The 25,722-nt window shown below is 42.3% G+C and overlaps 1 protein-coding gene across 2 annotated transcripts in view; it reads right to left on the reverse strand.

Annotated features, from left to right (window-relative positions):
• Nucleotides 1–14,409: 14,409 nt before the first annotated feature.
• HORMAD2 (HORMA domain containing 2) overlaps nucleotides 14,410–25,722 on the reverse strand; it is a 74,470-nt gene continuing 63,157 nt past the window's right edge. Inside the window, exon 11 of one of the 2 annotated variants that reach the window (XM_065890025.1) lies at nucleotides 14,410–14,638. In XM_065890025.1, coding sequence (XP_065746097.1) covers nucleotides 14,534–14,638 — 105 coding nt within the window. In that variant the 3' untranslated portion in view covers nucleotides 14,410–14,533. The remainder of the gene's footprint in view (nucleotides 14,639–25,722) is intronic. The other variant, XM_065890024.1, reaches the window with a different exon arrangement.

Below are 25,722 nucleotides of genomic sequence, written 5' to 3' on the forward strand. Positions count from 1 at the left end.
CCACCCCTGCATGGGTATAGCAAACTCTCCAATTTTTTTTTTTTGCTTAAACTAACTCAGGATGGGTTTTGCCACTTGCAATTGTAGAGTCATAACTAACATATCCTGTAAAATATGAGTCCAATCCATAGGAGTGTTATAAGAATAGATTGAGATATTTGTATGAATATGCCATAGAAGGATTATTATAATTACTTTTTTGGCTGCGTTGGGTCTTCGTTGCTGTGTGCGGGCTTTCTCAAGTTGCGGTGAGCGGGGGCTACTCTTCATTGCTATGCGCGGGCTTTCTCTAGTTGCAGAGTGAGCAGGGGCTACTCTTCGTTGCGGTGTGCGGGCTTCTCATTGCGGTGGCTTCTCTTGTTGCAGAGCACGGGCTCTAGGCTCGTGGGCTCAGTAGTTGTGGCTCACAGGCTCTAGATTGCAGGCTCAGTAGTTGTGGTGCACGGACTTAGTTGCTCCGCGGCATGTGGGATCTTCCCAGACCAGGGCTTGAACCCGTGTCCCCTGCATTGACAGGCGGATTCTTAACCACTGCGCCACCAGGGAAGCCCCGCCATAGAAGTATTAACACTAATTTATCTTGTCATAGTATTATCATATGAGCCCCCCCTTTTTCATTTAGATTAAAAAATACTATATTCACTGGCTAGACTTAATATTCCAAAGTTACTCTTTTATTTGGGATAAGGCATTGAAGGCTGAGTGGATTTTGAGATGCAAAGAAAAGGGTGGGCATTTTGAAATGCAAGTATTTTCAAGTAAGAGTAACATACTTAAAATAATTGACTGCCTTATGTATTTCAGGAAAGGTGCCAGGGTGAATATTCACCCCTCTCTTGCTTGCTCAGCCCCAGAGTTAGGAGCAAGCAAGGGGTGGGCGGCCAGGCAGTTACAGTGTGTTCTAGGTGCCAGGATGAGAAGAAGGAGAGGACAGGGCCACAGGGGAAGGCATCTGACCCAACTCAGGAAGATTTCCTAGAGGAAATGATGCTTAAACTAAAGAATGAATAGAAATGAGAAAGGCCACTGGGAGAGAGGGCTGTAGGCAAACAGCCTGCTCACCGCCCTGCAGGAAGAGGAGAGCATGGCACATGCCCGCCAGGCACTGAGCACCGGGATGCTGGTGAGGGGGGCAAAGGCTGAGCACGCAGGGCACACGGGCTGCGCTGGGGAGTCTGGACTTGACTCTGAGGCCCTGTGGAGCCACTGGAAGTTTTAGGTAGGATAAATCTGTTCATACTGGGCTTCCCTGGTGGCGCAGTGGTTGAGAATCCGCCTGCCGATGCAGGGGACACGGGTTTGTGCCCCGGTCTGGGAGGATCCCACGTGCCGCGGAGCGGCTGGGCCCGTGAGCCATGGCCGCTGAGCCTGCGCGTCCGGAGCCTGTGCTCTGCAACGGGAGAGGCCACAACAGTGAGAGGCCCGCATACCAGAAAAAAACAAACAAACAAACAAAACTCTGTTCATACTCATTCTCGGGAAGGATTCTTTTAGCCAAGGTGGAGGGTGTGTGGTGGGGTCATGTCTGGAGGCAGAGAGACTGGTCAAAGGGCTGCTACTGTAAACTGGGTGAGAGAGGACACTGCCCTGAGATTTGCTTTAGGAGAGAAAGAAGGGTTGAGGGGAAGAGAAGGAATTCAGTTGATTACATGACATTCCAAATGATTTCACTTGATCCTCACTTGTAAACAACTGTTATGTGCATTTTACAGGTGACATTCGTGGGTGGGTGCTGAATTACTTGCCCAAACACACACAGCCAGCAAGTGGTCCCCGGGCGGTTTGGGGTGTTAGAATGTTATACCATTGCCAGCGCGTAGTCTCTTAGCACAAATTGCCCCCCTGGTAGGGCTTGGAGAGATGAGATGCAGAGTAAGTGGGTTTAATTGTGGGAGAAAAGGTCTAGGTTCAAGGCCCAAGTGGTTACGCAGGCGGGCAGGCCTGCTGTGGTATTGCCTCAGGGAGTCCTGGGAGAATGGGAGGTGGCCGAGGTCATAGGAGAGAAGCCTTCAGGATGGGGTAGAGGGTCACCAAGACCAGACGTTCACCGTTTAACAGAGTCATTTAACTGATCAGTGTGCCTTAGAGAAAGACAGCCTTTGACTGCAGTGAAGGCCCTATATTGAGCTGAACAAGGTGTGGACCAAGGAGATGGAGGGTGGGGGAGAGCAAGGCCACCATGCACGCCTTGCAACCCTCAGACCCAGGTTCTACGTGAATGTTGTGATCCGGGCAGCCGACACAACCTCTCCGGGCTGTGGGCAGTGGTCGTTACCCACCTCACGAGACAGATATGAAACTTCAAAGAAATGATATACGTTAGAGGCACTCTGTAAATCCTACATAAAGGTGCGTTCTGTGTTGTCCTGCGTTGTGATTATTGTCTGCTCAGGTCCTCTCCAGAGACAGGCTGTTAGTCTGGTCCTCACCACTCACTTCTCCCCAGATCAACCCCTCCCTTGAAGGAGGCTCTATGGGATCTGGGAGAAGTGGTGACCCTCCATCCCTAGTAGGTTGTTGGTTAGAAGAGCTGATTAGTTTAGTCCCAATGCCTTGTCATTCCCCCAGGATTAGAAGACTCAGACAGAAAGAAGTTTTCAAAACACTTGCAACGGAAAGAAAAACAGATTTGACCTTAGTTTTAGGGTCAAAGAAAAATTTCTTTTGATCCATCTGGCTGCCTGGTATTGAATCTTAAATTTCAGACAGCTCCTGCCTCAACAGCTCCAAGGGGACCTAGGACCAGTGACTATGGGTAAGAGGTAATTTAAAGGGAAGACGGGGCGGGGTGGGGGGTGGATTTAGGGGCTCAAGTTAGTGAGTTCCAGTTTCCAGAAAAAGCCAAGTTTGACTTAGCAGTTGAGATACTCACCTGATTTTCTGGTAGCACAACTCAAGTTAGAACAGTGGGCAGGAAGCTTGGAAGAGTAACTTCGTTGTATGCGAACTCCAGAAGGTACTTATTGTGGAAATTTATGTGCATATGAAAGTAATTCCCAGAGAGGGCCCTCTGAAAAGCTTGGCCCTCGGCCCTGCTCTCCACTGCCTCACCTGCAAATGGGTAAAACAGCTCAAGGAAAGAGTGAGAATTGATGCAACTGTGTTTCTAATGACTGGATGACTCGTTTTTTTTCAGAAACGGGGGTCATTCTTTGACTTCCCCTTTTGTATATGGTTTTCTGTTTCTGCTGCTTTAATTAGTGCTAGAAATTCAATTAACAAGGAGGAAAAAAAAGAGAAACAGTCTTTTCAAGCCAATTTCCTTGTGCTCCTGAGAGGTTTTGAGGTTAGGTCGGCAGGCACATAGCTGTGCTGTTTACCTCCCTGGCTGCTGACGGGATGGCATGTGACTTGGCCCAAAGCTGTCACCGGTCATAGCAATGACCACTACTGTCTTGGCTTCAGAGACTGTTCTTCAGTGTCCTGGCGTATAACACCAGTTTTTAATAACAGTTTTGTTTACCAGGTAAATGGTTCTTTCGAACATTTATTATTATTTTTGCAACACCTGTCAAAGAGAAAGCAGCCCTGCCAGGGTGTGATTAGTAGCCACTGTGCTGTTTCAGGGACTTCAGGTTTCCTGTTGACTAGCCTACATTTTTCTTTGCACCCAGACTCACTCCCCCTGCCCCGCCCCTAAGGAAACTGAACAATATGAAGTGGACACAACATGAAATGCTTTGAAGGGAAAAGTCACGCTATGTTTCTAGACACAACACATTTTTTCAGGTCACTTAAAAGAAACCATTCTGTGCCCATTTTCAGGGAAGCTCTTTGAGTTTAGGGAAATAAGGCCTCTACTAAATCAGCAGCCCCCTACTCTACCCCACCAATCATAAATAAGTGCTTCCAAACTTGGCTGGGCTGGTATTTACAAAGTAGACTAAGACAATTGTTTGTGCAATCAAAGTAATATCTTTCTATGGGAGAATGTTCGTAAGGTATAGCTAATTGAAAGAGAGAGGGGGGTAGATGAGAAATTCCACTAAATTAAATGCTTTTGTACACACACACAAATACACATACACAAAGAAAATACACAAAAATGGGTGGTGGGACTATGGGTAATTTTTTTTCTTCTTTATGTTTTTCTTACTTTTCTAAACTTTTTACCATAAGCAGGTATTTATACTCATTGTACAGCATGGTTATTGAAAGCACAGACTTTGGAGCTAGGCTGCCTGGTTCGAGTCCTGGCCCTACCACTTCCTGTGGTGACATTAAGCAAATGACTTGATTGATTTCTCTGTGCTTCATTTTCCTGATCTGTAAAATGGGGATAAGGGTTGTACCTATTTCATAGGGTTGTTATAAGAATTAAAGAGTTTATGTGTGTAAAGTGCTTAGAAAATGTCTAGCACATGGTAAGCACTTTTGTTGAATGAAGAAAACAATAATTTTTAATTAACTCAAATCGTGGTTAATTTTCTCTGGAATGCTCTTGGCCATACTTCTATGGCATTCATATTTTATGATATGTGTTGCTGAAGAGAGGATACATACATCCCTATGCCCATGTTTTGTGCTCAACTAATGCAGTTAGGGTGGACGCATGGCATTTGTTGGGTGGCTAAAATTCTTAATTTGCCAGGTCATGACAAAGAGCAGGGATTTCTCAAGGGTATACTGTGACCTCCCTCCACCCCCCACCCCCAATTTGGTCATAGCTGAATTACATACAGCAAGCCTAATTCTCTTCTAAACCACAAGTTATACTATCACAGTTTGGTTGGTGACGTTCACAGAACTGGAAAGATCCTTGACCTTTGGTAAATTATACCCCCTTGCCCAGGTTGAAATGCCCTGGATAAACCTGTGTGCAGTGATGCGTGCTTCACTTCCTCACGTAGGCCCGGGAGGAGAAGAGGGAAATGAGAGCCGGCTTTGTGGTAGATAGTCAAATAATTGTGAAATTGTTAATGAGTGATAGAAGGTGAAGGATCTAATGATGAGGTAGGACGAGCTCAGAAGGATCTTTTCCCAACACTGTGAGAGTATCTACACAAAAGCAGGTCCGTGAACATATACTTGATATTGTCTTGCAGACCAAAGTACTGAGTGGTGGAGCTCATTTTTCATTCCATAATTAAAAAAAAAAAAAAGTGTTTGTGAGGTGTAGCCCAATAACTGACAGAAAGAAAGAAATGGAAAAAAAAAAGCATAAAAGAGGGGATGCCTCCTGCTCGAGGGAGGGAGGACAGGATGGCACTGAAAACCATATAAAACCACACTGATGCTGTTTCCTTTCAGCCAAGGGAAAAATATTCTAGAAAAAGGAAACTCCAAATCTCTTGTTTACCCAGCTGTCTGTACAAAGTGAATTATTCATGATTAAATGTGAATAATAAACCTATGCAAATATTTGTTGTATCCTCAATTTTGAGGAGGTTGGGGGAGCAGCAGGAAATAAAATCACTTTAAAGAGATTTAGTTAACTATTTTCTTTAGAAATATATCAAGAATATAGATTTTGATTGTTATTTATATACAGCCTTCTCCAAAAAAAAAAAAAAATGTGTTTTTCTTTAGGAGGGCATGTCCTGTTGGAAATGACAGTCTAAAACTTTTCTCTTAGTTATTATGACTTTTATATAATTTCCTTAGAAACTAATTGTGAAAGTTCTTTTTTCTTTCTTCTGACTTTAGAGGCTTAAAAAGCTTACAGCAGAAGTTCTCTAATGGGAAACCTTAACTGACAAGTTTCCAAGTACCTGCTGCTTACTGTAAATTCTTACCTATAAATTTCAGTTATAAGTTTTTGTTAAAGGGAATAATACAATAATACTGATACCTGGCAGTTTTAAGCCGTTTGTCTTTTGGTTGCAGAATTGGTTTAACAGTTTCCATCAGAACTGTTAGACTTTTAGCTAGAAGTAGGTTAGATTTTATGTCACTTGCCCATTCTAAGAAACACTTAAAATCCAAATAGCAGGAGAGTGAAAGGTGTTTAATCATCTTGCAACCTCTGTAACTTTTCAAAGTTAGTTTACATAGTGTATCACCACCATAATCTCCTAAAGAGTTTATAGCATGTAAATGACTGTTCTATGTATACCATAATTGTAAATGAGTTTCGTTAATAATAATAATTTTAAAAAACCTTTCCCCTGGGCCCCAACCTTAAGGCTGAGTTCATTCCAAGTGAAGCCCATGTTATAGTTGACGGTAGACTAGGTTCAGATAAGTCTCACTTTTGCTCAACAGTAACCTTAACGTCTGGAGGAGGGGCCAGAGGACTGGTATGGTCTCCCCTGGCTCCTGGGGATCAGGCCTTCTCTAGAACCAGTGGTGAATGGGCTGGGCCCCCAAGGGAGCTCTCCTTTCCTCCTCCAAACTACCCCAGAGCCCAGGCAGAGGGATTCCAGGCACAAGGCCAGATTTAGCGTGGGCTGTCACCACCCCTTGCATCTACCTCCTGGCTGTTAAAAACCCTAGGTGGGTCACCATCTGCATTTTGCAGCTAATGAAACAGAAGAAGAGAGGAGATAAATGACTTGTCCAGAAATAAAGGGAGAACCAAGATTAAAATTAAAACCCAGATTCTGCCAAATTGCTAGCCAGTTCTCCACATTACGCTACCCTCCTCAGTCTACCTGGAAACCAACAAATTGGTGGTTTATCAGTAACTAGCACAATCCCTAGCACTACAGTTAATCTTCTGCCATTATTTTTTTCTTCTGCTATTGTCATTTCTGGAGATTTGGACAGTGTACAAGCAGGCCATACAGAGGAATAAGAGACCAGAAAGTCACCTAATCTACTCCCCGGGCTTTAGGCAACACTGCATTGAAACCAATCTAGACTTCCAGAAAGGATAATTCTACCACTTTCTCTTGAATTTGAGTGCCACATAATCCATCCTAACTCCATTATCTTTTATTCTATGTTGACTGGAGAGAACTATTTTCTTATTAAAAAAAACATTAAAATTGCATTTTAATGTTAATTGGTAGTATTAATAAGTGGCAAACATAGGTCTCATAAAAGAGGCGGTAATAAAGAACTTGAAATTTTTGGAAAAACATGATCTATATTTAATAAAACCCCATCAGTGAGTGAAAATTGGTTTCATTGTTAACATTTTCACTATCTTGTTTCTCCTAGGGTCTGTAGTTACCTGAGCAAACTTGCCTCTCACTTTATAGGAACTTGTCTCAGGATTTAGATCGGTGGTTTCTTTCTCAGGCTATTACAGCTGGGGAGCCATTTCATTATGCTGGGAAGTTTTCTGAACCTTCAATGTAATTAGTTCCTTTAATAGGCTCCTCTTTAGGGAAGGCCCATTAGTAGACATCACCGTGAATTAACATCTTAGTCCAGGAGGGAAGCTCTTTGGAGGCAACAGCAAAACAGATAAATCTTTGTTGAGAGATGTGACCAGGGGACTTAACCACGTTCCTTGTGGTTTCAGAATGACATGCATATTCTTGGACCCATAGATAGGCAGAGATAGTTGTCTTCTCAGTAATACCCTGACCACACCAGTTCTTTGCCATAAAGAGATAGTTCTGAATGTTGTAATTTCTTAGGAGAAAGCAGTGTGGCGGGTGTGCACATCGAAGGCCAGGGAATGAAACTCTGCCTGCTGACTGACTAATGCCCATGAAGAAAGGCTACCAGCCATTTAAAGCACACTTGAAGACTGCTGGACAAATCCATTCTATATTAACCTGCGAAGGATTCTTACCCCCGTCCCTTGCTCTGGTTAAATAGTAATGAAGTCTTTCTGTTGGAGTTTGAGTATTTTCTTGATTAGTTTCACATTGCTTTGGGTTCAAAATTCTGGCTCTACTAGCTGTGTGACCTTGGGCAAGTGATTTCACTTCTCTGTATCTTAGATGTCTCATCAGAAATCGAGATAACAGCAGGACCTGCCTCCTTTGGTGTGGAAGGGATTAAATGGATGAGCACAAGTGGGTGCTTAGTAGAACGCCCAGCCCAGAGGAAGTGCCACTGAGGTTGACTAATACTATGATTAGCTCTGCCGAGTGGAGGTCCCACCACACCACGTAGGCCTGGAACACAGAAGCTGAAAAACTCTGACAAAGCAGAGGAGTGGGTATGTGGGCCCAGGGAGGGGCACAGCTACAAAGGAACATGAAGGAACTTCTAGGGGTGACAGAAACGCTCTATATCTTGATTGTGGTGGCAGTTACCCTGGTGTAAAACTTAAAAAAAAACCCACTCAAACAATTCTTTCCCTGATTACCCCCTTTAATATACTAGCCCAGGCTCTGATCACTTTACATCTGGGTTGATGCAAGAGTTGCCTGGTTGATTTTCTGTCTCTGAGCTTTTTCTTCTCTAATTCATCCTTAGTGCGCCCATGCTCACCCCCACTTCTGTGACCACATCAGTAAACGTACCTGGAACAGTGTATGTGGCTGTTTGTTTAAAAAGGAGGGAAAGAAACCAACGTGCGTATGCTAGTATGTTTACTTATTTATGCCTAAAATAAACTCTAGAAAGACATATGAGAAAGTGGTTACCTTAGTCACCTATGGGGAGGAAAACTGGGGACAGGGCGGGAGGGATGTGTTTCACTCTATAGCCTTTAGTTCCTTTTGAATTTTAAGTCATGTGAATGAAATTACCGAATCAAAAATAAATAAATAAAATGTAGGAAATAATAAGAACCCTGCCAAGTTCATCTGTTCATTCAACAAGTATTTACTGGGCATCCACCACTTGCCAGGCATGTGTCAGGGTTAAGGTGTCCACGGCCCTGATTGAGTTTCATCAGCAGGATCCTTCATAAACTGTGCGTCACAGGCTCTGCCTGCTTGTTTAGCTTTAAAGCTTGCCTACAGGAGATAGACAGTGCACTGGTTAATTACAGTGGCCATGGCTGGCATATGATTTAGGAAAAAACAAGGTCAGGGTCAATTATGGTAGAAGGGACTTCCTTTCACATACTGAAAAGACGTAAAAAGCTGCAGAGTAGCAAGGGTATCAGATAATACCTTGTAACTAACGAGTATTGAGCATTAACTCTCTTTGTGCCAGGCATTCTTCAAAGTGCTTTACCTATATTAACTCACTTAGTTCTCACGATAACTCTGCGATAGAGACACTATTATGGACCGCATTTTGCAGATGGGGAAACTGAAGTACAGAGAGAGCAAAAAACTTGCCCAGAGTCACACAGCTAGTAAGTAGGATGACCAGGGTTTGAACCCAGGCAATGTCTAAGTCCAGAACCCTCAGCTTTAACAACTTCACTCTATTGCCTTTTGGGAAAATGATTTATAAAATGTTGCTTTGCTCCCGAAATCTCTCTGTTGAAATTCTACCTTTAATAACAGTGTCATAGAATTTTACACCTAGAAGAGACCTCAATATTCATTTGATTCAATTCTTATCCATAGAGCAACATCCTGGACAACTCGGCTTGAACACCTCTAGTGATGGGGAACTCATTACAGTCAGAAGCAGTCACGGATAAAAAAGTCAAAGAATAGTGGTTACTTTTATGGGGAAGAGAGGAGTAGCCCTTTGCTAGAGGTACAAAGGCAATTTCTGGAATGCTGGCAATGATCTTTTTTTTTTGGTTGCGCTGCGCCGCTTGTGGGATCTTAGTTCCCCGACCAGGGATTGAACCCGAGCCACAGCTGAAAGCGCCAAGTCCTAACCACTGGACCTCCAGGGAATTCAGTGATCTATTTCTTGAATGAGTGGTAGATACTTAGGTGTTTGCTCTGTGGTAAATCATCAAACTGTAAAAATAAAAATAGGGCTTCCCTGGTGGCACAGTGGTTGAGAATCTGCCTGCTGATGCAGGGGACACGGGTTCGAGCCCTGGTCTGGGAGGATCCCACATGACGCAGAGCAACTAGGCCCGTGAGCCACAACTACTGATCCTGCATGTCGGGAGCCTGTGCTCCGCAACAAGAGAGGGCGCGATAGTGAGAGGCCCGCGCACCGCGATGAGGAGTGGCCCCTGCTTGCCACAACTGGAGAAGGCCCTCGCGCAGAAGCGAAGACCCAACACAGCAAAAATAAATTAATTAATTAATAAACTCCTACCCCCAACATCTTCTTTAAAAAAACTAAATAAATAAAAATAGAGATTAAAAAGAATTTTTAAAATTTTCCAAAAAAATCAAAATTCCATATAAAACTCATTCACTCATTCAAAAAAAAAAAGAAGCAGTCATGGGCAGCTCTAATTGCTAACGAAAACATTAAAATCCGTGTGCCAGGCACCTTGCATGGGGGAGAAATTCTTCAATATGTTGAGCCCAAACCTTCCTCCCTGCCACTTCTCCCTCCTGGGTCTGTGTGTTCTGTCTTTGGAACAACACAGATTGTATCTGTGGTTCCTGCATTTCCAGACGGCCTCACATATATTTGAAGACAACTATGAAGTTCTCCTTAGACTTTCTTCTTCCCTGTTTATTCAATCTTTTCTCATATCTCATTCCCTATGTGAGATTCAGTTTTCTTATAAACAAGCTTTTGTTTTAAAGTGCACATGTGGGAGGGCAGCGCATTAAGCTTCATCTGATGCTTCCCTTCCATCAAACTGTCTTGAGGGAAAGGAGTGGGGAGGGTGCTGAGAACAGAAGCAGTTGGGAGCATGGTTCAGGTGCCAGCCCAGGCTTGGAGAGGGTGTCCATGCAGGATCTCGGGGTAGGCAAAAAGCAGCACAGGAACTCTGAGCTCCTGAGACTAAGAAAGGGGACGTGCCAAGAGCTAAAAAATAGCAAAAGTGATGAACACCTGTTGAGCACCGACTATACGCACGCTGGGCACTTAGCTTGAATTGCCTGGCTTAATCCTCGCAACTGTGTCACTAGGTAGGTACCGCTATTATCCACATGTTATAGATTGAGTAATCTGAGGGCTAGAGCAGGGAAACAACCTGTCTAGAAAACAGCAACCAGGTTCTGCAGCCAGCACCCTAGCCTTTTCCTTAACTACCTTGCTCACAGAAAGATGAAAACCTAAATTTGCCTCCTTACCCTAGAGCCGATTAGTAATTATCCAGATGGAATCCAGATGCCCCAGACTCCTCCAGCCTTCAGGAGTCCTGCGGTACACAAGTAACGAACCCCACTCTTATACCAGGTCCCTAAGTTTTGAATCCCCAAGGAATGGTCTGTGCTCCACCAGTCTGTCTTAGATGTTTTTGGCTCTCTGAATCTGCCTGCCTCACCACTCCTGCCACGGGGAAACCCTTGTACTGCTGAACCTCATGGCACAGTTGAGACCAGACGAGACTGTTTAGTGAGACTTGTTCCCAGGGTCCCCTACTGAGCAAATCTCACGGCAACTTCCAGCCAGGTTGCAGTGATCAGTTTACCCTCCACCTTCCCCACTGTGAGCCCACCACCTCCAGAGTCAGTCTCAACAACTTCGACACTCCCAGAAGGTAGACCCTATTTGCAGAGATGTAGTCACCCAAGGGGAAGTGATGTGAGCTGATTAGCACCTCATGTCTCTCCATTTCTGGATAGGATCTTGGCTTTACCATTGCAAAACCAAAGAGCCCATTAATTAAGGCCCTCCTCCTCTACAGAAACTTGCAAACTGCATAGCAAGTCTCATCCAGGGCCTCATTACACAAACACACAATCACATTGAAACTATTACCTTTTTAAAAATATATATATAAACTAATAATTTCTAAAGAGAATACATTTGGGACAAAGGCATTTCTTCGCTTGTTCGGAATCTAGACTCATACCGTGGGAGGACCTTGCTTTAACTCCTAAAAGCACAGTGTGTTAACTCTCATTTTATCACCTGGGTCTTCCTTCTGACTGGTGAAGGAATTCTGACTGAGAATTATTTTTACTATAAGAATCTGTGGAAATCTCTCAAGATCCAGTACTGTTGGGTTTGAAACCGTGAATTGACAATTTTAAGACACACTGAAAACTGGCTCTAATGGTTAGTGTTATTTTAAAAAACATATACACAACTTTGAACTTCTGTGAATGTAACTGACACTGATGAACATGTCCAGTGTCTTCCTGGTAGAGGTGAGCTGGAGAATGAAAGAACCCAGATACCATAGGGACCTACAAGAAGGGAAATGAAGGTGTGGTTTTGGTGCCTGGCTTCAAAGGCTAGTGGCAATCATGAACCTAATCTGTCTCTTTCCAGCTAGACCCATTTTCTGTAAAGACAGAAAAACCCCAGACAGCCAAACTTCCCCTGCAAAAATGTTAATTTAACAATGTCCCAGTTTCCAAGCTATCTGCAGCTGATTTTTATAAGCACACTGATAACCCAGGCACCAGCAGGGTGAGGAAATGGCTAGTGTGCCAAAGCTTAGGCTCCCCAGCTCGGGGTCTAAGTCTTCCTTCTTTTCCCTGAAGTTCCAGCTCCTTGATGAACTTATGTTTACTCATTCCATTATTATTAAGGACAGAAATGAATAGACTAGAAAAGAGGTTCTTTTTTTTCCCCCCCATCCCAATAAATCACCCAGTAAATAGCACTGAACAGCCTCCAGTCTTGATAGCTGGTTGCACATATGAACTCTGCTGTGTAAAATCAGCTAGTTCACGTTTTCTTGGTTCTCAGGTCCTCTTGATAGCAGATCTCTTCCTTTGTGTGCCCAGCCCAGGGCACAGGCCCAGCAACTTCTCTCTGCTGCCTCACACAAACTGCATCAGACATACACATTCCACCTATTAGCATCCATTGTGGGAGGGGGGGTGTTAATAGAGAAGGTAAACTCACTAAAAAAGTATCTAGACAGATTCAGATTCTAGACTTAAAGGACCTGCCACCTTAGGCTAAGTTTATGAAAATTATAAATATCGATTAAGAGCTAAATTCCTCTTTTAAACAAAATGGTTCTTTCTGAGATCCAGATTGACTAATTACTCCCCATAACTAATTTGCTCTGAGAGTCAAAGCCTCCTAGAGTATATATGAAGCTTCTTTGTGTTCAAACGCTTGGGGGGCGGGTAGGATCACTGCCTCACAAGGCAGGCTGTTTCAAATTTTTGACAACCTGTGGAGTTAAAAAGTTCCTCCTTATACTGAGTCCAAATGACCTCCTATAGCTTTCACCAATTTGGTCTTGGATCTACGCTCTGGAGAGACACAAAATAAACCTAATCCTTCTACTAGACAGCTAATCTCTTTATATGATTCTCTTAAAAGAAATTGTGGTGACTCAGGCTACAATTCTATCAAGGATATAATAAACCCAATACCTTCCCCCTCCTCCTCCTTTTAGTGGCAGAGTGAGCTTATGTGAGTATACTTAACATGCTGGGAGAAGGGAAAATGCTCCCCTCTGGCAGGCCCCAGTGCTACAGGCCAATTCAAGATTCCAGTTTGGAGGCTGCCTATGGGCAATCAGAAATGGATGAGAGTCTCACAAAAGGTAGTGCTGGACAGGCAGGATCCTTCAGATTTTTCTCTGTTACAACCCACAGCCTTCTGCTGGCTAAAGTGCATGTCTAGCAGGGATTCTCCTTTTAGCCTGGATCAGGGGTCCTGGGTTCTCAATCTTTTGTGTGCATTAGAACCCAGGGAGTTTTCCATAGGGCCCACCCCTTGAGATTTTGATTAGTAGAAATGAGGCAGGCCTAGTAATCTGTATTTTAACAAGCACTCTAGGTACTGATGTCCTTTCTACACTGATCTGAATGAAGAAAAAAAAGATGAGCCAAAAAAGACCTCATATTTTGGCTTTATTTAACCAGAAAGCACACACACTTATAACATTTAACTTATTGGTCCTATCCATTTAAACAAAATTATTAAATTTCATGTTATATAAATAATAAAAATAATACTTCATCATTTATTATTCATCTGATACTAATCATTAAGTCTATCAAAATTCTTCCAGAATAAGGAGAGGACTAGTAGCATCATCTGCAGGTTACAGGCTGATAAACTGAAGTTTTGGGGGAAGCATTTAACATCGGCCTTCAGAAGGGAGCCAGGCTCCTGCACTGCAGCCTAGTCCTGTCTCGGGCTGGACAACAGAACAGGGTGGAGGACCAGCTTTGAGGAACTCTACAGGGAGAGTACGTTTTGGTCCAACACTTAGCTGATCAACCTCGTGATTGAAGTTAACACAAAAATCACACCTGGGTAAGCACCACCACACACAGGCTATGCAATTTTGTGGGAATTTTAATAAAGCTAAAGAGGGATTCTAGCACACAGGTTACAACAAATTAAAACGTTTCACAGTAGTCTAAGTACCTGGGCGGTTTAATTATGCAAAGAAAACCCTCTTTCCTTTGAGAACAACAGCTTATTTCTTTTCAAAATAGCTGCTGTGGTTCTTTTACAAATATAAAGGGTGTCTCATCTCTAACTCAGCCTTGAAGTAATGCTGTCCCAAAGCAGCCCTGGTGACCTTGTTTCCTTGTGGCAAAGTGAACCCATGTCCTACCCAGTAATTTAGCACTTAGTAAACTGACTCAAAAAGTTGAGCAGCAAATTTAGTAAAAGGTTTTGGTGATAGGAGCTTACTTTCCTACTAAGACACTTCATGCATATTTGTTGCAAAATAAACTTATTTTAGAATAAAAGTAGCAAAGGCATCTAACTTTCATTTTCTGTCAGGGATGAAGGCTTTCACTGGTTGGCTGACCTTCCTCTTCTTCCTGGAGCTCTCAGAACTTTGCTGACTGTACACAAAATTCATTCTTTGAATCTGTGAGAATCATCAGAGATAGGCACAATTCAGCAGAGATTTTGACGTCTGCACAAGGCATAGACAAGACAGGTAGACCAAGCATTAATCCCTCTTGCTGCATAACCAGTCTAAACCTGCTTTCCTGTGGGCTGGTTTAGCCCTGCACAGAGGCCCTGCTGCCAGTATCAGAGTCTGGAATTCAAAGTTTCAGGAGCTGAGGCCCCTGGATGCAGCCAGTTTCAGGGACAATTTCTTTTTTTTTTTTTTTTTTTTTTTTTTTGTGGTACGCGGGCCTCTCACTGCTGTGGTCTCTCCCGTTGCGGAGAACAGGCTCTGGACGCGCAGGCTCAGCGGCCATGGCTCACGGGCCCAGCCGCTCCGCGGCATGTGGGATCTTCCCGGACCGGGGCACGAACCCGTGTCCCCTGCATCGGCAGGCGGACTCTCAACCACTGCACCACCAGGGAAGCCCCAGGGACAATTTCTTGGCTCTCTTTAGTGAATTCAGCACATCCAGCTCTTGAGAGAAGTGTTGTCAAGGTGTGGGGCCAACAAGGGGCAATTAAGGGTCAGGAGAGATCTAGGGCACTGGCTGGTTTAGAGGCAAATAGAATTGAAGTCCCTTTTCAGTTAGCAGAAACATACAGCCTTATTATTATTATTATTATTTTAATCGTAGGTTCAGATTAATGAATTAGGAAGCACCATGGCCCTTCTTTCTGCTTGATGAGACTTATATGTTATTGATTTAAGACAAGTTGATTAGTGAATCATCATAGATATATATTTCTCCATTGGGCTCAGCTTTGGTAAAGATTTTAGAATTTATATTTGCTTAACTGAGGGAACAACCAGATGTCAGACAATCCCTAATGCCTGGAATTCCAAGAAACACATGGAGGGCATTTTTATATTTTCCAGCCACTAGATGGGAGGAAAGGTTTTTCCATGTTCTCTGTTCTTTCTTTGGAGGAAAATGGAATAAGATATATATTTTTAAGCAAGACTTAGAATATCTAGTAGAGGTTCCAACATTATTCTTTTGTTATTTTGTTATAAATACAGGTTATTATCATTGACATGTTTTTACTACAAAATAGTGGAAATGTCATTAAAGCATTTAAGTACCATTTAGAACCAAAGATTGGGTCTACAAATGGCTAATTTAATCACTAACTTTTCATTTTAGAAAGTAGTTGAATTTCTGATCTCAGAAACCACAAATTCCCTTTGGCTTAAACCAAGACATTGACTATATAGAGCAGTAAAACTCTGAGAATATAAGTAGGGCTGCTTTTCAAGTAACTGGTTTGCTTAGATATGCAAAGTTTGAAATGGTCTGCTCTAAAGGAAAGGAAATAGCAACATAAAAACCCAAAGCACAAAAACCAACTTCTGCATCTAGGAGATGAATTTTTTACAGTGTAGCTGTAAGAAAAAGTACTTGGTAAAATTCAGCTTTTTAAAAAATGTTGCTTGGGCATGCTTTCTATTCAAATGAAATTATCCTCAATTCTATCAAGTCTGGATACACTGGGAAGAAAACAAGATGGGTGTACAAGTTGGTCTGATGGTTTAATAGTGTTTTTCTCTTTTTCTTCTTTGCTCAAAAGTAAACCAGAGTTTTATTACAAGTTTCAGAGCTGTAATTTTATTACAGTGAGTTCATCAGAACATCTTTAATAATGTATACAATCTCAGGGCAACCAGTGAGGTCTGGGAAGTCTCACTGGTTTATAGATAACTAGTGGGTTCGAAAGCAAGTGCGTGATCAGTCAGGGGATACTTCCTAACATAGATCAATAGTCCATATTCTGAACTATATAAACCAACAAATTTATCCATAGAAAGCAACATGTTTTTGAGAAACATTTTTCAGGTGTGTTCTAACTGGCTGAGTTTGCACCTTTGATACCAAAGCCACCCAGGCAAGCATTCCCCTGGAGGTGTCCAAGTTAAAAACCTAGGAGTTGAGGGAGACCTTCAAGATGGCGGAGGAGTAAGATGTGGAGATCACCTTCCTCCCCACAAATACATCAGAAATACATCTACATGTGGAACAACTCCTACAGAACACCTACTGAACGCTGGCAGAAGACCTCAGACTTCCCAAAAGTCAAGAAACTCTCCACGTACCTGGCCATGTGGCTGACAGGGTCTTGGTACTCTGGCTGGGTGTCAGGCCTGTGCCTCTGAGGTGGAGAGCCGAGTTCAGGACATTGGTCCACCAGAGACCTTCCAGCTCCATGTAATATCAAACAGCGAAAGCTCTCCCAGAGATCTCCATCTCAACTTTAAGACCCAGCTCCACTCAACAACCAAGCTACAGGGCTGGACACCCTATGCCAAACAACTAGCAAGACAGGAACACAACCCCACCCATTAGCAGAGAGGCTGCCTAAAGTCATAATAAGGTCACAGATACCCCAAAACACACCACTGGATGCAGTCCTGCCCGCCAGAAAGACAAGATCCAGCCTCATCCACCAGAACACAGGCACTAGTCCCCTCCACCAGGAAGCCTACACAACCCACGGAACCAACCTTAGCCACTGGGGGCAGACACCAAAAACAACAGGAACTACAAACCTGCAGCCTGCGAAAAGGAGACCCCAAACACAGTAAGTTAAGCAAAATGAGAAGACAGAGGAACACACAGCAGATGAAGGAGCAAGGTAAAACTGCAGAAATACAAAGGATCATGAGAGATTACTACAAGCAACTATATGCCAATAAAATGGACAACCTGTAAGAAATGGACAAATTCTTAGAAAAGCACAACCATCTAAGACTGAACCAGGAAGAAACAGAAAATATAAACAGACCAATCACAAGCACTGAAATTGAGACTGTGATTAAAAATCTTCCAACAAACAAAAGCCCAGGACTACATGGCTTCACAGGCGAATTCTGTCAAACATTTAGAGAAGAGCTAACACCTATCCTTCTTAAACTCTTCCAAAATATAGCAGAGGGAGGAACACTCCCAAACTCATTCTGTGAGGCCACCATCACCCTGATACGAAAACCAGACAAAGATGTCACAAAGGAAGAAAACTACAGGCCAATATCACTGATGAACATAGATGCAAAAATCCTCAACAAAACACTAGCAAACAGAATCCAACAGCACATTAAAAGGATCATACACCATGATCAAGTGGGATTTATCCCAGGAATGCAAGGATTCTTCAATATACACAAATCAATCAATGTGATAAACCATATTAACAAATTAAAGGAGAAAAACCATATCATCATCCCAATAGATGCAGAAAAAGCTGTTGACAAAATTCAACACCCATTTATGATAAAAACCCTCCAGATAGTAGGCGTAGAGGGAACTTACCTCAACATAATAAAGGGCATATATGACAAACCCACAGCCAACATCATTCTCAATGGTGAAAAACTGAAGCCATTTCCTCTAAGATCAGGAACAAGACAAGGTTGTCCACTCTTACCACAATTATTCAACATGGTTTTGGAAGTTTTAGCCACGGCAATCAGAGAAGAAGAAGAAATAAAAAGGAATCCAAATCGGAAAAGAAGAAGTAAAACTGTCACTGTTTGCAGATGACATGATACTATACATAGAGAATCCTAAAGATGCTACCAGAAAACTACTAGAGCTAATCAATGAATTTGGTAAAGTAGCAGGATACAAAATGAATGCACAGAAATCTCTTGCATTTCTATACACTAATGATGAAAAATCTGAAAGAGAAATTAAGGAAACACTCCCATTTACCATTGCAACAAAAAGAATAAAATACCTAGGAATAAACCTACCTAAGGAGACAAAAGACCTGTATGCAGAAAACTATAAGACACTGATGAAAGAAATTAAAGATGATACAAACAGATGGAGAGATATACCATGTTCTTGGATTGGAAGAATCAACATTGTGAAAATGACTATACTACCCAAAGCAATCTACAGATTCAGTGTAATCCCTATCAAACTACCACTGGCATTTTTCACAGAACTAGAACAAAAAATTTCACAATTTGTATGGAAACACAAAAGACCCCGAATAGCCAAAGCAATTTTGAGAAAGAAAAACAGAGCTGGAGGAATCAGAATCCCTGACGTCAGACTATGCTACAAAGCTACAGTAATCAAGACAATATGGTACTGGCACAAAAACATAAATATAGATCAATGGAATAGGATAGAAAGCCCAGAGATAACCCCACGCACATATGGTCACCTTATCTTTGATAAAGGAGGCAAGAATATACAATGGAGAAAAGACAGCCTCTTCAATAAGTGGTGCTGGGAAAACTGGACAGCTACATGTAAGAGAATGAAATTAGAACACTCCCTAACACCATACACAAAAATAAACTCAAAATGGATTAAAGACCTAAATGTAAGGCCAGACACTATCAAATTCTTAGAGGAAAACATAGGCAGAACACTCTATGACATAAATCACAGCAAGATCCTTTTTGACCCACCTCCTAGAGAAATGGAAATAAAAACAAAAATAAACAAATGGGACCTAATGAAACTTCAAAGCTTCCGCACAGCAAAGGAAACTATAAACAACATGAAAAGACAACCCTTTGAATGGGAGAAAATATTTGCAAACGAAGCAATGACAAAGGATTAATCTTCAAGATATACAAGTAGCTCATGCAGCTCAGTATCAAAAAAACAAACAACCCAATCCAAAAATGGGCAGAAGACCTAAACAGACATTTCTCCAAAGAAGATATACAGATTGCCAACAAACACATGAAAGGATGCTCAACACCACTAATCATTAGAGAAATGCAAATGAGGTATCACCTCACACTGGTCAAAATAGCCATCATCAAAAAATCTACAAACAATAAATGCTGGAAAGGATGTGGAGAAAAGGGAACCCTCTTGCACTGTTGGTGGGAATGTAAATTGATACAGCCACTATGGAGAACAGTATGCAGGTTCCTCAAAAAACTAAAAAATAGAACTACCATACGACCCAGCAGTCCTACTACTGGGCATATACCCTGAGAAAACCATAATTCAAAAAGAGTCATGTACCACAATATTCATTGCAGCTCTATTTACAATAACCAGGACATGGAAGCAACCTAAGTGTCCATCGACAGATGAATGGATAAAGAAGATGTGGCACATATATACAATGGAATATTACTCAGCCATAAAAAGAAACGAAATTGAGTTATTTGTAGTGAGGTGGATGGACCTAGAGACTGTCATACAGAGTGAAGTAAGTCAGAAAGAGAAAAATAAATACCATATGCTAGCACATATATATGGAATCTAAAAAAAAAAAATGGGACTTCCCTGGTGGCACAGTGGTTGAGAGTCCGCCTGCCGATGCAGGGGACATGGGTTCGTGCCCCGGTCCGGGAGGATCCCACATGCCGTGGAGCGGCTGGGCCCGTGAGCCATGACCGCTGAGCCTGCGCATCCGGAGGCTATGCTCCGCAGCGGGAGGGGCCACAGCAGTGTGAGGCCCGCATACAGGAAAAAAAAAAAAAAAAAATCCCTGCCCTGTAGATTTTACAATCTGGCCATGTTACTTTTTGGCTTAATGATTTCCAATGGCATCTCACTACTTTTAGGACAAAGTCCAAAGTTCCTGCCTTGGCTTTTCATACACCATCAGTGGTTCTTTACACTTCTAGGGAAGGAGAGGGGTCACAGATTGGCTATAAAACCCTGATGAAAGCTCTGCAGTCATTCCTTAGAAAATTGCTCCCACTCCCACTCTCACACTCATCCACTGTGATGGGCCGTTTGAGGGGGCTCCTACCCCCCAAATACCTCCCAATTAGAGCCACCCCCCCTCAGGGCCTGGCTGTGCCCAGCAGTACCAGCCTCATCTCCTCTACTCTGCCTCTCACTCTCTGCCCTCTCAGTTTTCTCATACCTTTGCTTTGTCTTGATTCTGGACCTTTGCACATGATACTCCTTCTGTTGATAAAGCTCTTTCACCTACACCAGCCCTCTTTTTGCCTAATTAATTCCTACTCATTCTTCAGATCTCAGCTGGAAAATTATTTCCTTAAAGAAACTTTCCTTCCCCTATTCCAATTAAGTTAGGTACCCCAGTCATATGCTGTTAATAGAGTTCCAAGAGATCAGGGACATGCCTGTATTGGTCACAACTTACATTAGAAGGGGCTTAAAACATTTTTTTCAATGGATGAATGAATGAATGAATCTGTCTTCAAAAGCACTCTGCCTGCTGTATAGAAAGGTATTGGAGGCATCAAGTGGATGCAGGGTGATGAGTCATGCTACTGTAGTAGTCAGGTAATAACTTGGATACCAGTGCAGATGGAGAGAAGTCAACAGTGAAATATTTAGAAGGTAGAGTCAGAAGGATGATCAACTGGATACAGTGGTAAATCTGAGGTAGGTAGGTCAATAATGACTCTTGGTTTCTGGTTTAGCTAACTTAATGGATGGAAGGACTGTTGTCTCAGGCAGAGAACAATGAGAGTTTTGAACCTGCTGTGTTTGGAGTACCTGAGAAACCCCAAGTAGACGTATTGAATCGGCAGCTATATGTGGAAATCTGGAGCTCAGGACAAAAGTCTGGGTTGGACATGTAAATTTAAGAGTCATTAGCCTATGGAGGCTAATTAATGCCATGGGTGTGGAAGAGATTGCTTATTGAGAGATCAGAGCGTGAGAAGGAAAAGAGGCCCGGACATAGCCGTAAGGAACTCCAATATTTAGAGATCAGGTGGAAGATGAGCCAACAAAGAAGGTTGAGAAAGAGAGAGAGAAAAGAAGTCTAGCAGACTGTCCTACAAAGAAAGCCAAGAGAAGAGAGTTTTAAGAAGGAGTAGAGAAAATAAAAGAGGTGAGGGTGGTGGTCAGTAGTGTCAGGTATTGCTGAGAGGTCAAGATAAGGACTGAAATATGTCTACTTGATTTAGCCACATGGAGGTTACTAGGGGCATTGGATTGTTCAGGGCAGAAGTCACCTTGAAGTCGTTGAAGAATGCATAAAAAATTAAAGAAATCGAGACAGCAAGTATGCAAAGTTTTATCAAAATCAAGAGGGAGTGACCAGCTCAGCCTGGGGAATTTAGAGAAGCCTCCTTAGCAGAAGAGGGATGTTGAGCTGGGTCTTGAAGAATGAGTAGGAGTTCACCGTACTGGAGATGGGGGTGGATAGGAGAGATCCTTCTAGGTGGAAGGTTCATTCAGCATGTTTAAAGGCACTAAGGCATAAAAAGACACAGAAGGTATATGGGACAGTGAGAAATGTCCCTTCATTAGATTGGCTCTTAGGGTGAGGTGTTATATATCCAACACACTCCTGTTAAACATATAAATTCCCCTGGAATTATTACTCAATATGATGTTAGTGTAAATTAACGTATCAAATGTCTCTAAGTGGCAGCCTGCTGAAAGCAGGGCCTCACAGGCTTTGGGAAGAAGATAGATAAGTATCAATATAGAAAAAGCAGCTCAGGGCAGTGTGCTTTGCTTTAGGAGGTAGATCCGTGTGGCGGACCAAGGAGTGGGCAGCCCCAGACACCCAGGAAATATCGTGAGTACTTCTGTGCCTGGGGTGAGAGTGCAGTGAATTTTGCTTACTTCAAAATTGTCAGGTCAGGTATGGCAAAACGTTTTTCTTTAGAAAGAAGTTCCTAGATCAAGGAAATTTATGGTTCAAAGAGGGTCTGTGCCCCTGTAAGTTATAGCAGCGATGTTAGTTTTGAATCCTTTCCCTTAACATTTATCTTTTTTGTACAATGAAAGGTAGATCAACAGCAATTATAAAATAAATGCTGTTAGCATAAATGGAGCTCGTGTTAACATTGAGATGAATGAGCAGTAAGAAACCAAATACCTAAAGAGAATGCTTACCTCCGATTCCAGTAGAGCTGTGAACTCTCTGATATGTTGGGAAGTGTCTCATGTTTTACTGAGATTTATGAAGAGTTTGCCCATTAACTTACTTTCTTGATTTTCTGTAGTTTATGCCCAGGGTTCTGGACCATGTTTATCTCTGTTTGGGAGGTAAATATGTATTCTCCTTAGAGTCATAATCACATATTTCCATTAATCTCTAAAAGTTATTATATCGGTTCTGCCTTCCTCTATATTTTCTAAGGCATCATATGGCTTTAAAGTTCTATAATTAATTCAGTTATTCAACAAATGTTTTTGAGCATCTTCTCTGTGTCCTTCATTGTGCTGAGCACTAAAGACACAAAGCTGATCAAGACATACTTCAAGTCCTTAAAGAGATTATGGTGGGGAAACAAACTGGCTACAGATGAAATGATAGAGTCACGTATAGGGTACAGTAAAGGTTCCAAAAAGATCCTATCAGCTCTTCCTGGGGAGGCCTGGCAAGGCTTCAAAGGGGATGTGAAACTTGAACTAAGTACTGCAAGATGAGCAGACATTCACCAGGCAAATGGCATTAGGGACTGGTCTTGCAGAGAGAACATTCTAGACAAAAGCACAGGGACAGAGATATAAAGCAGAATACTCCTGGAGAATTGGGAATTGTTCAGTGGGACTAACAGGAAGGGCATAGGGTGGTGGGCTGGGTCAGACAATGTCATTCTCCGAAGTTTGGACTTTGTACTATAGTGGAATGCCACTGAAAGGTTCTAAGAGCAGATTTGTTTTAGAAAAGTCCCTATGGCAGCATTGTGAGGGGTGAGCTGGGGAGGAGTGTGACAATAAGGAATGAGGCTACTTCAAGCAAGAACAAGAGCAGCAGTGAGGTTAGACAGGAGAGGGCTAAAGCAGCAGAGGGCCGAAGAGAGAGAGAATGAAGGCCTGAACCTGAACCCTAACATATCTTTGCCATCCATTGTAATGGGCACAGAGGTGGCAAAAGAAAGAAAGGAGTAAAAAATGACAAGAATTACCCAGGTAATGCCATTGACAAAAATGGGAAACAGAGGAAGCTAAGGGGGTGGGTGGTAGAAACAAGGTGGGGAGGATGGATGGAGAAATAACTGACTCTGTTTTCAAGATTCTGAATTGGAGGTGAGATTTCCAAATGAAGATGTCCACCAGGGCACTGACTATGTGACCTGGAGCTCAGGATGGAAGACACTGCCTCAGGAGCACGTGTAGAAAGTGTATTCACTTTGGATAAAAGACGGGCTATTACTTGAGGTCTGCAGGAGGGTGGTAAAAGTGGATATAGATACAGGTACATCTTTAAATAGGGGGGCAGGAAGTTGAATGATCTATACCTGATGGCCTTAATTATTTCTATGAAGTAGAGTTTAGTTCATCTGTTTAGAAAGGGAGTGAATTGTCATGGGTGGCACTTAAGACACTTATGTGATAAAAGTATGGACAATGGGAAAGGGGCCAATAATGGACTTTCAAAACTAATAGTTATTGCTTAGAATCCAGATAACTTTAAGATATATCACCTTCAAATTAAAATATTTAAGTTTGACATATTAAAATTTTTGCTCTTCTTTTTACAAACATTTGAAGGCTTACAACAGACTGTGCTAAGAACAGCATAAATGTTATGTCATTTATTCCTTGCAATAACTATGTGGACAGGGAGGGGGTTTTTATTCCTCTTCTACAGATTTAGAAACTGAAGCTCAGAGAAGTGAAATGACTTGTCCAGTTCACACATTTAGTAAGTAGAAGTCTTGAACACAGGTCTCCTGACTTCAAATTTAGTGCTCCTTATAATTTGCTTTCAACCCAAAGGGGTAAACAAAGGTAGGAAATTGCAGGAGAGGCTGTCAGAACTCTATGTAGGGTTCTTGGGCTTCTATCTGCGGTTGACCATTATTGGGCATAGCCTACTGCAACCTCAAACTAAAGCCAAAACTGAGTTCATTCATTTTCCTTTGTAACCAATTTTTCCTCATGACTTTTCAATTTCTGTTAATCACCATTTCCCAGTCATCAAAGGTGGAAAACACAGTCACCCTAGATTCCTCTCTCATTTCCTAATGCCTACACAGAGTTCTTGTAATGAGTAAATGAAATAGCACAGAGAGAGCACCTGGTACATCTCATATGTGCGAGTCATTTAGTGACTGGTGGCTGTTATCATCTCTACTGCCACAGGTATCCCTACTCCAGCCAAACTGGATCCTTGTGGTTTGAAAGGCTGAAAAATGGGCCACCAAAAGATTGTGCATGTCGTAGTCCCTGGAGCCTGTGAATGTTACCTTATTTGGCAAAAAAGGCACGGGGTGGGGGGGGCAGTCTTTGCAGATGTGATTAAGGATCTTGAGATGAAGAGATTTTCCTGGATTATCCAGGCAGACCCTACACATAAGCACATATATTTTTATAAGAGGGAAGCAGAGGGAGATTCGAACACTGACAGAAAAGACGACAGTGTGACTGCTGAGGCAGAAACTGGAGTGATGTGGCCACAAGCCAAGGAACGCCAGCAGCCACCAGATGCTGGAAAAAGCAAAGAACCGACTCTCCCCTAGAGCTTTTAGAGGGGGTGTGGCTTGATTTCAGCCCAGTGACACTGATTTTGGACTTCTGGCCTCTGGTGAGAGAAAACATTCCTGATGTTTTAAGCCAGTAAATTTGTGGTAATTTGTTACAGCAGCCCTAGGAAACTAATACAGTTATTCCCCAAACACACCTCATTCTTTTCCCTCTTCTCTATTTCCTCCACGTTTCAGAATACAGAAATCTTCTATTACTTGCTCTCTTAAATTTTGAATAATTCCTTCAAGATCAATCTCTAAAAGTATTTCATCCACAGAGCCTCTCTTGTTTCTTTAATGTAATATGAGCTTGCTTTCTTGAGCGAATACCCACAGCCCATTTTTTGTAATTAAGTTTTCCTGACAGCATTAATATTTGTAAACAATTTGTCCTTTACCTGGGGCAGGGTTTTCTGTTCTTTAGGAATTCATTTGTATTAATATTATGATCTTTAGACTCTCTGCAATGCTTTACGTGGTGTCTCACATCAGTAATTCTTTTGCTACCTACCTCTACTACCTACAAAAGTATTCAATTACATAGTTATTCACATAGCCTAAAGCTGCACTGTCTATTATGGTAGCCATTAGCCATACATGACCATTTAAATTTAAATTAATCAAAATTAAATAAAATTTAGAATTCAGTTTAGTCAGTTGCTTTAGTCACA

Source organism: Phocoena phocoena, chromosome 13 (genome assembly GCF_963924675.1).
Source record: "Phocoena phocoena chromosome 13, mPhoPho1.1, whole genome shotgun sequence".
Taxonomy (NCBI): domain Eukaryota; kingdom Metazoa; phylum Chordata; class Mammalia; order Artiodactyla; family Phocoenidae; genus Phocoena; species Phocoena phocoena.